The sequence below is a fragment of the Lonchura striata genome, chromosome 4 (assembly GCF_046129695.1).
Source record: "Lonchura striata isolate bLonStr1 chromosome 4, bLonStr1.mat, whole genome shotgun sequence".
NCBI lineage: Eukaryota > Metazoa > Chordata > Aves > Passeriformes > Estrildidae > Lonchura > Lonchura striata.
Window position 1 is genome coordinate 8,468,024 of NC_134606.1, and position 17,415 is coordinate 8,485,438.

At 42.6% G+C, this 17,415-nt stretch overlaps 1 protein-coding gene across 1 annotated transcript; it reads left to right on the forward strand.

The window, feature by feature from the left end:
- Nucleotides 1-8,439: 8,439 nt before the first annotated feature.
- On the forward strand, nt 8,440-17,168 carry LOC116183539 (NELL2-interacting cell ontogeny regulator 1-like). The gene is made up of 4 exons (XM_031504591.2): nt 8,440-8,533; nt 10,587-10,732; nt 12,458-12,546; nt 16,649-17,168. Exons 2-4 carry the CDS (start codon nt 10,609-10,611, stop codon nt 16,718-16,720), a joined length of 285 nt encoding a protein of 94 aa, XP_031360451.1. The 5' UTR covers nt 8,440-8,533; nt 10,587-10,608; the 3' UTR covers nt 16,721-17,168.
- The last annotated feature ends 247 nt before the right edge of the window (nt 17,169-17,415 follow it).

Here is a 17,415-nt window from a genome sequence, read left to right on the forward strand (position 1 = left end):
CATCTAATGTTACTAGAAAATCTTTCTCAGCTGTATTGTAAAGATTATACAAATCCATGAGAATTCTCTTCTTTTTTTTTTTTTTTTGTCTTGAGAAACTATTTATTTCTAATTGCTTATTAAAAAATCTCCTCATATGACAGCCCCATTCCCTGGATGTGGACCCATTACCCCACAGAGATTCTGGGTCAATAACTCTGGAGAGGTGGCTGCCCATGGTAGCAACACCAGCCTATCACAAGGGCACTGTTAGCACAGCCATTGCAGGAATTTATGCTTTGAAAAATTGGGTCTTTTAAATCTCACATAATCTCCTTTTCTTTGTCCTGATGCTATTTCCAGAATGTAGTGGGAAATGAAGTTAAAGATATCTTTTTTCTGTGGAGAGGACCCTGCTCTCAGGGATAAAAATGCAGGATGCTGGTTCAGAGAAGATTCCTTGTCGATAGAAGAATATTTATGCAACCAAGAGCTCTCCCTTGCTCTTTCCATTTTTGGGATGTGGACATGAGAAGTAGCTTGTGCATTATCTTGAATTCAAACAGCACTTAAAATAATGTGGCAGGGTACTGTGGACTGCTCACATTTCTGGGGATAGGATGGTCTTCCCTATTGCAGACTCCTCACCCAGGAGAAATGAAGATAAATAACCAGGTGGTTACTGCCTTTTCTTTCCCATATCCCTAAAATTAAGTGGAAAGTTCTAGAAAAGGCAAGATGGGATTCAGTGTGAAAAAGACCGAGAACCTCTAGAGAGGCCATTTCCAGCACTTGTACAGCCTCCTGTTCACCTTGGAGCCAGCTGTTATTTTTGGGAGATGGATTGGGCAGCTTTTTCTCTCAGCCCTCCCCTGCCTATAACATTCTCCTTTTAAAAGACGCATGTTTGTGTCTTGCTGTAGCCAAATATCTGATAAACACTGGCTGAGCACAGGCCCAGCACCCATACTGAATTACTGACTGATCTCAGGGAACCTGTGCCACTCACTAGTTCAGTATTTTCAGAGGTTCCCAGGCGTGTTTGGAGTTCTCAGGGTGGTTGTGTGACTTTTAAGAACAGGAGTCTCCCTTTGTTCTACATTCACCTCAGTGTTTGCAGCCTGCTTGGCTGTAGCTGTGTTAGGAGCTGATGATGCTGGTTCTGGCAGGTGGGACAAGTGCAGTGGCACTCCAGTGCCCTTTGCAATGCACCCTGTGGTCCCTTGTGCCAGACTTAAGGGGATAAGGAGCCAATGTGCTTCTTCAGCCATCTTTCTAGAGAACAGCAGTGTTTTGGCAGAGGGATAAGGCAGGGGAGATGTGCAGAAGTAACTATTTCTTTGCAGGGTTGGTAAAATGCACTCAGAGAGCTGAGTGCCCAAACATGGATCAGCATTCAAACACTGCAGCTGAGCACTGGAGAATAACAGAGCCTGAGAGACAAAAGATGTCAAATGGGGACAAGGAACTAAAAGCTAGAGAGAATGAGTAATTGCAGCAGAAGTTATCTAAGAGACAAGAGCAGTATATGAAAGGAGCAGAGGCTAAGTAAGAAAAGGAAATGCTCAGCTGAGACACTTCTTTCTTTTTCTCTCAAATACCATGCTGTCCTGGGCACATCTCTGAGCACCTGGTAAAATATCTTCTGTGAGTTCTCTTCCTCCTCACCTTGAGAATTTGGCTGCACTGTAGACAGCCCATTCCTGATCTTAAGCATAAGCATTGTTTCAAACTATTAAAATTGTATAAGCTCCTGTCCAACTCCCACGCAGGCAGTGCTGAATTTTGGAAGAGGTGTTTGGCTGCTTTGGCAAGCAGACTCACCTTTCAGACAGAGCTGCTTACAGTATCCTGACAGCTCTGGGTTCCACCACAAAATCACCTTTTTCTTTATTTGCTAAGGTCTAAATTTCTAAAACCAGTAATTTAAAGAAATTATGGTAATGGGACATGACAAAGTGAGCAAGACTTTGTAGTTCATGGGAGCACAGAATCAAGTAGTTGAAAGGTGCCTTTAAAAGCCAAACCCCCTGCAATGAGCAGGGACATTTCCACTAGATCAGTCTGCTCAGAGCTCTGTCCAGCCTGACCTTGAATGTTTCCAGGGATGAGGCATCTACCACTTCCCTGGATAACTTTTTCCAGTGTTTCACCATCCACCTTTTCTTCCTTATATCTAAGTGAAGGCTATACTTTTTTAGTTTTAAACCATTACCCCTTATCACAGCAGGCCCTGTTAAAAATTTTGTCCCCCTCTTTCTTGCAAGCCCCCTTCACATACTGCCATCTGTTTTAGAGTTTTTCAGTACACCTCTCAGCATGGCATATTTGTTTGTTTTCCTTCTGCATCCTCAACTCCTTAAAAAAGCACCTACCCTCCTCCGCCCCCTCCATAATAGGGACTTCTGTTGCTTTTTAAGTGGGCAGATGTGAAGATGAGAAATTCAAGAGGAAAAGAAACATTTCAATGGAAAATTTCAGCATTTCAACCTCCCAGGAGGTTGCCAAGTATTGAAAGGCTTTTATTAAGAGGAAGATTTTGCAGCATTTTCTAATTCTGGTCAGACTCTGCATTCACCATATTTCTTCTGAAGCTACTCATGCAGACAACTGTCCTGAGCAAGACTGATTTGTCCTCAGCTCTCTTAAAGTACATTCTGCATAATCTCAGAGCTGCAGGATTGTGTTCTGTAAGATGAATTTGATACTGCTGGGGCATGAGATACTTAAGTGCCACTCTTTCTACATACACTCACGTGGGTTACAACCATGTGCAGTGAAACCCAATAATAACAAAACTGGGAGCATGAGTGTGGAAGAAAGCTGAGATATTCCCCTGGGTGATAGGAATGAAAGGACACATTGCTTAGAAACTGAGTCTGGGTGTCAGAGCACAGAAGGCATCAGCTGCTGTGTGGGACATGCCCTGCAGGCCATTTGGACACCACTGGGAGTTCTAACACAGGTCAACAGTAGTTGCTGCTACAAACTGTAGCTTAGTAAATAAGACTGACATAGGATTCTTCACAATCTCAACATTATCTGTTGTTTTGAGGGTTGTAGACCTACATTTTTTGGCCAACAGTTGGAAATTAAGTTCTCTAGGGAACAAGTAACCCATCCTGCCCTAGTGACCACCACTGTGTATCCCTCCAGAATGACAGCCAGATGAGTTTGAGGATTTGGGGATTGTAATCTAATATTGAGTGTGTGTTAGAACTTGATCCCTGCCTAGACCTAGTTCTGGACCTCCTAAGGATGGGAATCTGTCCCAGCTCTGATCACTGATTCTTGACTCAGTTACTTAGACTCCAACTAACCATGCTTTTAACATTGATGGTTCTTGTCTGTTTTTCTGGATTTCAGCCAAGATTATGGCCACTATAGTGATACTTACAAAATTTTAATTGCTTATTTGCCTTTGGCTTCAGTCTAAAAACATCCCAGGATCACAAATGAGGAATTAATTTACAAGGTATTTTAAAGGCAGACATGAGTAAGCTTTTAGCTGAAAACTGTGCAGTCACAGCTAGTGCAACATCAGGATAGTACTGCACTATCCACCTTGCAATTTCTAGCACTGTCATTCTAGAAAGGAGGAAAAAATGCATAAAGGAGAAGCTACATCCATCAGCTTGCAAATACCTTGTAAATATGAAATCAAGTTAGAGATGCAGTTTTCAAACACAAATGTGAGCGTACATCCATCTTTAAGCTATTAAATCATCGAGATTATAATGTCAGAATTATTGATTCTCAATGAGATCCAAGTATTGGTGTCATAAAAATCATCCTGAATCAGTCTCTTGGCTGTGAAAGAGCTGATTCATAAAGCAGAGAATGGATCTGGAGCCCTGTGAATGTGGGTGTTCTGATTCCTGGAGTTTGAGAGCCCTGATGCAGACTGTGGATAATAAACACCTTTTTGAAGGAAAAAAAGGTCATCAATAAACTTACAATTTTAGCAATTTCACTTTAGTTTCCTCAATTGTTCGTTCTCCAAGAAGCCTTTGCAAGGAAAGTGGCACTGTTTGTCAGCTGAGAGATCTCTCCAGTGTTAGAAGAGGCTCCTGGACTCTGAAGTCTGGTTCCAGGCTGGGAAGCTTGGGAGGTAAGAGGTTTGTTCCCCTCTAGTTCAAAGCCCATTCAAGTGCCTGCATATTTAATTGCTGCAGAGTACTCAAGACATCCCTGTGGAATTTGCAAACAAGTCAAAGTTGCAAGTCCTATATACCCTGAAATAGCTCCAGCATAGCTTTATTCCCCAGAGATGTGTGTGCAGGAGGGTGCACAGGGAGAGTGCAAGCCAAGGATGTCTCAGTTAATGATAACCCTTCCTGAATATCGCCATGGGATTTTTAGATGCTTCTCAGCTCCCAGAGAGATGTAGGAAGATATAACCCCAATTTAGCATCTCATCCAAAAAGCAGTAAGTAGTTCTGACAGTGCAGGTCTCCCTAAGATCTGTGTGGGAAAGTCAGACTTGGATGTGAGCCCAGCCTTAGGGTTGTGCTGAAACTCAAGATTTTTGGATCCTAGAATGACTTCAGGTGATCTATACTCTGACAGATAGGGACTGTGGGATTTGGATTTAGTGACAAGGAAATTGTTCCTAAAATTACTGGTGGGGAAAATGGAAGAAGGAACAATTGCAATTATTTGCTGCTACCAAGATAGGTGAGACCTGTTCAGGGAACAAAGGCAGGCTTTGCTTCTTAATTCGGTCACTCTGACACATCCTGAGAGCTTTACACTGGAAGGAAAAGAATCAGAGGCTTGCTCTGTGAATAGCTCATATATCAGAGTGCTGGAGAATTAGACCAGCTTGAGGTAATTTGACTTTATTACACTTCACACGTGCCTGCAGCCCTCTATCACCACTCCAGCCTTGTGGTGCTGTACCAACAAGAGCAAACACGGCCCCTGCCCTTGAGATAGCACAGCCAGGACTGAGGGGGTGACAGGGGTGACAGCCAGAGGTGTGGGGCAGGGACATCCTGCTATGACAAACACGTTTGCATGGCATCCACAGCCCCAGCCACATTCATCCCCAGGCTTTCCTTTGTGGGATTCATGGCAGAGGTAAAGCATAAAAGTGTGCTTGATAGAAGACAAGATGGTACCTTGTGGGGAGATTTTTTGCCATGATTTAGGGGGCAGGCTATGAGAAAACATAAAAGTGTCTCCAGGAGAAATGACAGAATCTGTTTTCTTTAGTGAGGGAGAAAGTTTTCTGTAGTGACAGGATATTAGATTTAAGAGCCAAGGAGAGACCAAGCAGTGAAGAGGCTTAGAGGTAAAGGCTTGAGCTTTTCTTCCAATCCCACAGACATATTTATAGTATCAAGACATGTGCTATCAAGATGAAAAAATGAAATCTCAGTAACAGTGCTTTGATGTTTCTTAGCTGGTGGGGATCTTTAAAAAAAATTCTATTGTGTTCAACTTCATTATAGAAAAGAAGCTATAAATTCTCTCTGCTTTCCTCATGGAAAGCAGCTCTGGAGTCAAGTTTTCCAGCTTTCACACAAATGTCACTTTTCACACTCAACCCATGGTGCCTCATGAGCACCACTGCAATTTTGGGCACATCAGTGAAATCACCACTGAGGGTGTTGTGCAGGTGCTGAATAGTTCCAGTCCTGGTCTGTACTTCCAGTTTTCAGGTGTCCTTGGGCTAGCACATCTGTGGCCTGTGCTTTTTGCATGAGGGATATAAGAGAAGGAAAGCTTTCGTTGGGTTTACAATGTTCTGTTGGGGTTGTGCCCCAATAACTTTAACATGAGAACTGTTCCTACTCTGCACTTCCATGAACAGACCATGCAATGAATATTTATTGTGTTAATCTTAGTTTATAAAACAAATAATTCTGAATCAGAAAGGCAGAAATTATCAAAATTTGAAAATTATCAGAATAATATTTTTAAAAACATTTTCCAAATAAAAATTTGAAAACCACAGAATTTTTCAGTGTGTCCTGGCAGCCAGGAGAGCCAACCATGTCCTGGGGGCATCGGGCCCAGCATCTCCAGCCAGGCAAGGGAGGGGATTGTCCTGCTGAGCTCTGGACCGGCCTCACCCCAGTGCTGGGGCAGCTCTGGGGGCCACAATGTCAGAAAAACATTAAACTATCAGAGAGTGCCCAAAGGAGGGCATGAGGATGGTGAGGGGCCTTGAGGGGAAGCCGTGAGAGGAGAGGCTGAGGGCACTTGGTCTGCTCAGCCTGGAGGAGACTGAGGGGAGACCTCAGTGCAGTTACAAATTCCTGAGAGGGGAAGAGGAGGGACAGACACTGATCTCTGCTCTCTGGTGACAGGGACAGGACCCAAGGAATGGCCTGAAGCTGTGCCAGGGGAGGTTTGTGCTGGAGATCAGGAAAAGGTTCTTCCCCCAGAGGGTGGCTGGGCACTGAACAGGCTCCCCAGGGCAGTGGGCACAGCACCAGCCTGGCAGAGCTCAGGGGGTGTTTGGACAAAGCTCTGGGGCACAGGGGGACTCCTGGGGATGGTGCTGTGCAGGGCCAGGAGCTGCACTGGATCATCCTTGTGGGTCCCTTCCAACTCAGAATGTTCTATGACTCTATGAAAAATGTCCTGAAATGGAATCTCTACCTCCTTTCTATATGGAAGATCTCCTCCTTGGTAAATTGATATTTTCCACTTAAGAAAATTTTAGCTTCAGTAGAGAGAAAAAGTGGTGCTTAACAGAGTGCAGAGTGGAGAGAAGTGAATAAAGAGGAAATGTATTTAAAAAACTGAAATTAAAGTTGTTCCTTGAAGGATAAATAGATCTAAGGCAAGGCTAAAGAAGAAACATTGCAATACTTGGTATGGGATGCTTAGAGCAAGCAATTTAGCATCTCAATGGCAGAAACAGATTTTTTAAAGTTTATTTAGTGGAATTGGAAGCCCATTGCATGGGTCTAGAAGAATGAATCAGTGATAACACCCAAGGTACCAGGACTGGCTGCTTGGTGTTACTGTTGTGATAGAGGAAACACGGGATTCAGGAGAACATATTTACTGGGAACGATCAGGCTAAGAAAATCCATATATGGGGAGGGAGGCAGGTGGTGTATGTGTGTCTATATGAATATCTATGTTATTTATCAGGAAGACAGGCCAAGGCATGAGATTAGGGAGTGGAGAGTGATCATGAATAAAGTTTAGCATTCGTAATTTATGTATAGGGAAATACTAAATCAGACCAAATGGCTATCTCTGCAATGCTAAATCCTGTTTTCCCAAAAGAACAGTCTCTAAAAATTATTTTCCCCTGATTTCTGTTTTTGTGATTTATAAAGATGGCACTACTATAATGAATCCCCTCTTGAGTCTGCTCATGTATGCTGTAACATCATACAGCAGCACAGTTACACACTGAACAAGCTGAGATTTTAGCTTCTTACTTACTTACCAGAATTAATGGGAGCAAGCCATTCCTCTTGGGCTATACAGGACAGACAGGTTATATAGAGCAAGTTGAAAAGAAAAATGTTAGCCAGCAATTCACTCATAATTCTGAGGAGTTTCTCCTCATGAAAAAAAAAGGTTGTGTGCCTGACCTTTCTGGGCACAGAATGCCCCCAACCTTCACCATGAAATTATTGAAGATTGAATCTCCACTGAACCAGCTAAAGCAAACACAGTGCACAGTCCTTTTGATAGTCTGTGCATGCTCCTCAGTGCTGTGCCTGCCCTCAGCTGGGTTCATTCTCCCTGAAACAAGCACTGCTAGTGTCCAATTTGTGATGGGAAATATGGTTTTCGGGGGATGATGCAATCCCTGAACTTAGCTTTAATTTGACAAAATCACTTTTATCATCTTCATGCCATTGCCTTATTGCACACAGAACAAGTGCAGTCAGCATTGTCCTGGAGTGCAGCTCACAGGGCACTGAAAGGGGATAGAAGTGCAGGCTGGAAAAGAAGGGTTCTGAGTTTGGGCTCAAGCTCCCACTCAGTTTTAGTGGCTGCAGCTGCTCCTGGCAGCCCTGGGACTAGAATCACAGAAACACCTGGGAAAGCAGGCATGAGTGCTTATGCCCCCTGTAAGTCAGAACCACTCAAATGGCAGGCAGTGCACTGAGCAACTCCTGAGTGCAATCCCTGCTCTCTCCTCCTCTCCCATAAAGCAGATGTAGTTTGTTGTGGTTATTTTTGAGCTCTAGGGAAGCAAGTTGCTGGAACCAGGTGCCCCATCCAGCTGCTCAGACTTCAGGAAAACCACTCAGCAGACTTCAAGAGAGATTAATCAAATGGCCTGGCTTTAAAAACCTTACCCAGAGCAGGTGAGTCACTGCTGGATCTCGCATGTCAGAGCAGGAACATCCTTTCCCAGACATGGGCTGCACAGCCGTGCCTCTTTAAATCTGCGCTGCGTGCTGCAGTGCTCTGCATTGTTGCCATGGCAGAAATCTCCCCATAGTAATAACCTCTTTCAGAGAAGGTTAAAAAGAGACAGTGCACATGCTCAGAAATGCTGCACTTGTTCTCGTAGCAGTTTGCAGCGGCCATTTCAAAGAAACCATCACAAAGACAAGAGAAAGATCAGGTACTGATATTTTTTCCTTTGTTAAAGGGGGTGACTTTTCTCTTTCTTAGAAGTCCATGCATAGATCTGTCTCTGTTCCCAGCTGCACGGCAGAGAGCGACCACCCTTGAAGCCTGTCGTGATTATTCCTTGCAAATTCCCATGCAATAACTAAGAGGCAGGAGTTAGGTGTGATTTAAGATGATTGCTGCCCTAGAGGAGCAGTTGTTTTGTAGTGGGGCTCACGTACGAAGCTGAGCTGACTCTGGGGTGGGTGATGGGTAAGGCACCCAAAGAAAGTTTAACAGTGTGTCTGTTTTGTTTAGCTGAACCTTTATTGTACTCATAGTCAACCATGAGAATAGCCTCTGCTCCTACTGACCAGAGGCTTCTTCATCAGGTGCTTCCAAAAGAGGCTGGTGGTGTCCTAATTTACTATTACTTGGAGACACTCTGCTGCATCCTATTGCAAAGACTGGTATTTTTGATTGTACTTGTTTTGATTGCAGGTTACCGTTAATTAAAACAGAAAACCAAGCCACTTGTAGTGATTTTAATCCCTTTATTTTAGGGATGGTAAAGATTAAAAAAAAAAAAAAATCACATCAGCTCTGAATAGTGGGTGCAACAGGAATCCCATTATGAGGGTATAGAAATTATATTACCGTATCTTTTTGTTGCCTTGGGCTCAAGTATATCTGTGACTCTACTTGTACACGGTTATCTCTTGCTTCTGAACCATTCCCCACTCTTGTGTTTAGGTTGAGGTGCACAGGAAGGGGATGGGTATAATGTTGCTCCTTCCCTGGCTGAATTGCTGGTTTGCACATGCTGCAAGGGTTCGTGCAGAATTTGCAGCTTCACTTTAGCTGTGTCTGAAAAGGTGGATTGCACATATTGAAGAACAGTTTTGTTCTGTGTTTGTGGCAAAATGGGGAAAACCTTTCCCTTTCCTGTCTCCCTCTACTGCCTTTCTAAATGTGAAATACAATCTGTTCTGGGGAGTGCTGTACTCTTGCATTCAGTACATGCAGATCTAATGCTCTTATGCAACATCTTTTGCTCAGTAAGCACCAACTTGAAAATCCAAAAGAGGCAGGATGCTGTCTTGCTTTACCACAGTTAGGTGAATGGATTTTTTATGTGGATTTTATTGTATTGCCCTTACTTTAGTCTGTATTTCTTCCATTTTGATATACAGGAATGAAAGGTAAACTTGGCTGAGCTAAGGACCTGCCTAGCAGTGTGCCAGAGTCCTTAAGGCTTGGATTGAAGTCTCTAACAAGTGGCTGCAATCTGTTGGGCCAAGAGAATACTTAATTTAAAATTTATAAAAAAAACTTGCCTCTGTGTGAAGGGAAACTGTTGCTGGACCAAGCTGTACCAAGGTCTGGGCATGGTGTGGCCTGGCTGTGGTGTTCAAGAATAAATGGATGGCTGCAAATATTGGCCTGAAGCCCAGATTAGGAGGGGAAACAGAAGGCCAAAGAGTTTTGATGGATTTACCATTAGAAATTCTACCTATGAATTTGTGGAGGTTTAACAAAAGTCTTTTCCTTCAAATACTTTCATAAAGGAGTTTTTATAATTAGCATGCTGTGTAATGCTAGTGGTTACCTTTTGTTATTATACTTGTGAGAAGATGATGCAGTAAAGCAAGCCAGAGGCCAAAGACCTTGTTTCCAGGTTCTGTTTCAGCCAGCTCTGTAATCCCTGAAGTTTTGATCTCAAAGTATAATAGTGAACCAGCTCTCCAGATTCATGTCTGTAACTGTATAGTTAGAAAAAATTTATAGATCAGGCAAAGCTGCTGGCATCCTTACCTTCAAATGAAACCAAGGACACTCTAGGGACTTCTTATCTAGTGTAGGGATGTTCTCTCACAGTTGAGTTTTATGTACACTCTGGAAATGTGCAGAGAACTTTTCTCCATGCTCTAAACCTTCTGGTATTTTGTTGTCTTTCAGAGGAAGACTGACAATGCTTTAGTCATCGGGGACATTAAAATCTTTGTAAAAAAACCCTTGTGTATCTGTAGTGTTCCTTCACTAACATGTTTATGTCCCTTGACAAGGAGAGAAGCACCCCTTCCCAAGATGCTGTCACCCTGCCTTCTGAGGAGAGCCATCCTTACAGTTCCTTTTGTTTTTGTGGTTGCACTACTGGTCACGGAGCCTGTCAGAGCTGACCAAGAAGCAGGAACAGCCATACCAGCTGAAAGTATGTACCACCCTGCAGTCCTCTGCCACAGCCCCTACTGCAGTTCTCATGTTGCAGCACCCTGAAGTTTGCCCAACTAATTCAAACTATTTTGGATATGTCTTGCCTACATTGTTTTAAAACCACAACCTGATAATCTACCAGTGCTGTTTTGCTCCTGCATCCAAAGCTCTTCACTCTCTGCTTGTTGCTGAAATCTGCCACTGTTCTGCACCTTTTCTTCTGCCCATTGTGTTAGCCCTTTCTGTACCAGCAATCACCATGTTTGCTTTTCAGAGACCTTACTGAGGCTTGTTCTTTTTCAACTGACATTCTCTGTTCATTATATTTTGTTCTTGAGAATGTTTGCTGTTTTAAAGTCATGAATTTTTAGTAGAAAAAATTCACGATGAAGATGCCAAGAAAGCATTTTTTCAACACCTAGTCTTGGGGCCTTCAACCATCTAATTCTCCGTTGTTGATCTGTGTTGAGTTTATTTTACTTTATAAGCATAATGACTGGCCCTTGCAGCAAGTTGTTGATGTGAAAAATTACTGTCCTTTCTTTTGTCCAGTGTAGATACAGTAGCACTGAAGTTGGGTGATGGTACAGCAATGATGGAGCTGGTCTTTAATACTGTTTAGTGTGGGGGTTTTATCTCTTTTTCTTTTTTTTTTTTTTTTTTTTCTTAGCCAGTTAAAGAATTTGTCAGGCTCCCTTTCTCCAGCAGGCAGAATTCCTGGCTGCTGGTTAGCACTCAGATCACTGGAAGCTCATTGTCCAGCATGTCAGAGGCATGTACAGTCCAACATCAAGCGTTGGCAAAATAGGCTTACAGACAGGACACAGGCACAGCAGCATTTTCCAACATTAGCCTGGATTCCATCCTTTCATTCACACCAGACCCCAAAGAGCAAACTAAACCTGGGCTCAGAATTTCTCTGTTGTGCAGTATCTCTGGTGAGGCTGTCAGCCAGGCACAGGCACGAGAGGCAAACGAGGGCAGATGAGCCTGATGAGTTCAAGGTGTTTGGTGCTGTCTGCATTTGCTGCCTGCTGGGGCACAGATCTGTGTTCTGTGGTGATCAAGGCAAAGCAAGCCTTGTGCCCTTCAGTCTGAGTGTCTTGATCTGGGAACACTCCAGTAAATCCAGGTTGCAGCAGTTCTGCTTACCAGCAATGCCTGCTGACAGCTTGGGCAAAGCTGTATCGTATTCAAAGCTAGAGGCTGAAGTAGTCTGTCTTTATGATATTGTCAGTTTTATTCCATTAGTTTTCTTTTTAGAGCTCACATTTGTTAGATCAGGAGACAAGATTTCTCTAGGGAACAGGTTCATGTTTTCAGACAAAATTTCTGAAAAATCTGATGATAAAATCGAAAATTTAAAGTTGAAAATTTGATTATAAAGTTGAAAAACCCAGGGTTAGTGGAGCAAAATGAAAGGCTCAAGTTAAGGGTTTAATGTTTCCATACAATGAGCTGTGGAAGGAAGAGAGGAACAGCAATATAGCAGGAAGAAAAATATTAATGTAAATTTGAAGTAATTCTTTTATAATTGACAGACTGGGTGGACCATCACAGTGAACCAGTTAAAATTATCTGTGCTGTTCAGGAGTACCAACATCAGTACTTACCATGTGGACTCTTTTCTGTAGCTCTTTCTGATACTCAAAATCACTGTTTAATCCTTCTAGTTAATTCTTCATGCCATATAGTCATGATTCTCTGCTGAATGCTCTCCTAGGCCGCCCCTGTGTTGATTGCCATGCCTTCGAGTTCATGCAGAGAGCTCTGCAGGATTTAAAGAAGACAGCATATAATCTAGACACAAGGGTAAGGAAACAGTAAATGTCTTTTTTTTTTTTTCTTCAATGTAAAAGAAAATTCTTGGATAAAAGTAGATAAGGTGGATAGATTTTGCACACTTGGTGAACTGTGCTGTCCTGTGTTCTAAGGTGAGGCTGTTTAATTACATTTCTCCTCTCTATGAAATAATCCATGGAATTCTTCTGCTTTGGGGTATCAGGGACAATACAAAGTATAGGAAAGTGTGAACTAACTACCCTTCTCTTGCCAAATTAGAGCCATTAGTGCTGCTTTTCTCACTCCAAATGCTGAGCACACACCTTTGGTTTCATGTCAAGGGGCATAAGGTGAGAGTATAATTTATATTTATTACCCAAAAGGAAAGCCTACTAAAATAAAATATTCCCCTGCACATACTTTTATCTCTGGGGAGAAGCTAAGGGAGGAAACCTCATCCATAGAGAGCTTTTACATTTTTCTGATTACATAATGATGAAAAATGCCACAAAGTAGAACAGCATAGGGGATGAAACTTGTTTGGCTGCAGTCAGTGTGCAGAATCTGCCAGGCGTGGTACCTGCCCTCTGTGGGGGATGTTGAATCTGTCTCTTGCTGCTGCAGCTGCAATCTGTGCCTGCCTGTGTCCAGCTGCTGTCAGATGGAGGTGTCCCAGGAGGGTGGCTTTGTCCCCACCTCCTGTGTGCCCTTTAGCTGAAGGGCTATAGATGCATTCCTGCACAGATTGCTCAACAGAAGGCACTGAAACTTTTCTGCTTTTCTGATTTATGGTCAAGGTTGTTAACAGGTCAAAGGCTGTGAACTGTTGTCTTTGAGGAACGGTTTGAGGTTACTTCAAGAGGGTCCTTGATGTTTAGTGAAAATACAAATGCATTAATGAAGAGGCTTTGAATTGTGACCTACTACAACAAATAAACAAACATTCCAGCAGAACCAGATTGGTATGTAGCACATTTAGAGCTAAACAAAATCTGTTCAATAATTACAGGTCAAATATATTTTGGGCTTCATGAAGAAATCTTGCTAATGAATCTGCTGAGCACTTTTTGCAGCCCAAACAAGATGTTCAGATTGTGCTGTAAAGTGGTTCTAGCATGCCTCTTCTTTCTACAAACCTTTGAACTTCTCATTAGAACTTCTACATCTTGATGCAAAATCTCCTGAAGTTTTCTCTGGGTGTCTGGCTATGGCAGTGACCTTTATGAAACTTTCAGCTTGCAGACCAAGAGAAAAACTTTATAAAACACAGATGTCCAAAACAGAAGTAGCAACAAGAACCCCAAAGATAGCAACTGTGTTTTAATACTTTTCAAAAACTAAAAATAAAAGCCAAAGAGATAAAATGACGCTAGAAAAAGTCAGCTGAGATTAATATCCTATTATTGGCTTTCACACTTGTAGACTTGACAGCAAGCCTGAAAATGTGATATATTCCCATGAAAACAAACCTATCACTTTAAAATCTAAATAATTAAATTAATATAGAAGTCCTTCAGCTCCCCATGACTGGAACAGACCTATTCCAGTCACTAAACTAGGAATTCTGCCTATGTCCTCAAAAGACATGGAAATGTTTAACAGCTGAGGACTTCTTGGAACTGTCTTCTAGGGTGTTTTAATTCTTACTTTTATTATTCAGCTGTGGCACAATTTAATGCAAACTGATGGTTTTAGGACCACTGCTTTCAGCTACATATATTTCACATTTGACTATTTTAGTCTGTTTTGCTGCTTTGTGGGGTAAATATTCCTGTCCCTGAAAATACAATTCCCTTTGTTAATATTCCCACTGGAGACATTAATTTCCTTGAAAAACTCTCCTTTGTTTGCAGGCAAGATTGTTAGATGATGACTAAGCAGCTCCTAACTGTGTTGGAGGGGGAGGGATTCCCAAAAGCTTAGAGAGGAAATTCTCATTTAATTCCTCCTGCACATCTTACCCTGCAGTTCTGTACAGGGGAAGCCTGTATATAATTTTATTGCACAAGAATATTACTCAAGAGCTTTCACACTTCATTTGGCCCTGGGTTGATCTACATGGTGTCTCACAGCAAACTGACTCTGGCATAGGTCACAGACCCTTTCATGAAGGCCATAGTCTGGATCTCCTTCCCTTTCCAAACTGGCTGTGTTTGTGACCTGCCCTGGTGTGATGGTCCCTCACTAATTGTCAGGCTGGCTGCATCAGAAGGGTCACAGACCTCTTCTGACAGGCTGATTTCTACATTCAGATCTGTTTACCCCTCTCTGTCCTGCTTTTTGTTGCTGCTGGTCCCTCAGAGCAGACTGGAATAGTTGCTTTGGCAGTGAGAATTAACTCTGGGCAGTATTTTCTGGGAATATCTGTGGTTCACCACTCAGCCAAAGTGCCCTATGTGATCATGAACTGGGGAGAGGAGCCTTGTGCTGCTGGGAGGGAGCTGATCCCACCACAACCACTGCTCTTTATTGCTTTACAAACTGTCTGTGGTTCTTTAGAATGCTTAAAGCACAGTAAGCTAGATGTGTCCCTGAAATAAAAAGAAAGGCTTGAAAACATTATTAAAGATATATAAGATGGTAAGCAGCCTTGCGGCTCAGCTCAAAAAATGTTGGCATGCTGTCAACCTCCTTTATTCAAACCATGGCAAATGATGTCAGTGAGGTGGTGACAAGGTGGTGATTGAATGTCTTTTCAATGATTAGCAAACTCTGATCAGATCTTTTCAGCTTTGCAGGGCAGCTGAAACAATCAAAAGTGATACCTGATTTAATATAAAACCACAGGGTTGTGTTTTTTTTTTCCTGAGATTTATCATCTGGGGAAAAAAAAAGAAGCCTGAGCAGCAGATGGCTTTTCCTGCACTAAGAAGGCAAGTGCAGAGCAGGATGCTTCAGCCCAGCTCTGCTCTAAGTGCCTTTAGCTGATGTGGGCCAATGGATAACACAGCTTTTAAAACACAGCCTTTGATCACCTGGCAACTCCATCTCACACAGAAATTGCAAGTCAGGCAGATTAAGGATGGGTTTGATTGGCATTTAGAGCTGGTAGTCTTCATAATGCCTTTTTTTTTATTTTCATGTGTAGCTGGTTCCACCAGTGGGGGTTAATTTGGGGAGTGGACTTCCCACAGCTACTGGGGAAGTCCCAGTATTGTCCCATGACAATAAAGGGGGAATTCTCTTGGAACAGCCTGATTTTCAGGTACAGCTTCAGCTCATGATAGACAAACTGAGGTGAAGATATGATGTTGATGTCAAACATATCTGCTGCATCATGCTGCTACTGAAGCAACAAGTGCTCCAGACAGCCAGGAAAACCCAAGTGTGTGTGTATGTGCTAGACATGAAGGATTCCCAAATTTCTTTATGTACCCTGCTGTCCCCTCTCTGGTCCCCAACCCTCTCTCACTAGGGAAGGCTGAGAGCGTGCAGCCTTGCAGATCATGCCCAGCTCCAGCTCTCAGAAGTTCCCAAACCACCCTCGTTGCTTCAGAACCAGGGATCTGTGGGCAACAGAGATCTCCTGATATTGATGAACCTCTGTTGAACCCAGAGACTTCTGCTTTCACCAGTTTGGGACCCCTTTCCTTAAAGAAGCCAGGAATCTCATCTCGTGTTTGAATTGTGATAGCTCCATGCCAGCTCAGCACCTCTCATCTGTTTTAGGCTCCAAAGCATGTTATCAGCAACTACTGAAGTTTTGTATTATCAGGAGAAAGTTAAACAGGAGAAGTTAATTTCTTCAATGACAGTCACAGTCTAATTTTAAATTTGGAGTCTGTTTTTAAATAAAATAAAACTTCTGACATTATTTGGGAGGGGTGGGGAGGGGGCTTAAGCCTCTAATGAATTTCTGAGCAGTTTGTGCTGTTGAAATAAGATTATAAGAAAGAAAAATAATTCTCCATGTCAAAGGAAGTAATGCTATGTTGGTATGCCAATTAATACCACAAAAGCAAAATCATTTTGTAGAGCAGTAAACAATAAGTCTGATTGTTACCCCAAAATTCACCTCATACCACTAGTTCCAAATTGTAGAATAGAAATAAAATTGAATTTTCTTTGGGAGCTAATTATTTTTACAATGCTGACATTTGTTTTTTGATTATGTTGTTCCTCCCTCTTATAGACAGAAACTCTGCTTCTTCAGGTGGAAAAGAGAAATCTGTGTGACTGCGTAGCTGCCAATCTGCTGAACTGAATCCTGGAGACCCCTGGGGAGGCTCACCTGTCCAGCAGTTTTTAAAATGCAGCTGTATAAAATACAGCTTTATGGAGTTCATGTGGCAAGCATGTATGCCCCAATGTACTGAAACTGGGGCCTGTGTCTGATGTATTTGTCTGTTCTGTATATTTTTTTTAAAAGTACCCTCTTTTCACATCTGCTGGATTGCCAGTAAGGGCTCAATTCAGCAAATCTGTTACTTGATATTGGGGTGGGGGGGGGATGTACCTGCTTTGATTTTTAAATCAGAATTTGCCAAGTGTATCTACTGGAGATAATTTTGGAGGACAGTGCCCTAGACACACGTGCAGCTGTTTTTTGTCTTTAATATGAACATATGTCTGTGGCAACTTACCCAATTACACTGAGACATGACACTGTAGTCTCTGTAGGCTTTGCCTGTGCATTAAAGAGGATGAAGTCCTTTCTGTTTGTTGTCTGTGCTGTCCCACCTTCAGGCACGTTGTAGTTCTGTCAGCTGTAATGGGGTGTGTGTCATGAGGAGCTACACATCTGCTGCCCTTGGGCCAAAACAGTTTAAATCTCACTGCTGAGCCCTCTGTTGTCCTGCAGAAGAGTATTGTGTTCTTTAATTAAAATGTTTGGTTCTTCCCCTCCTTCCCTGAACACCCCATTCACACACCTAGTGAATTTCTGACTACCTTTATTTT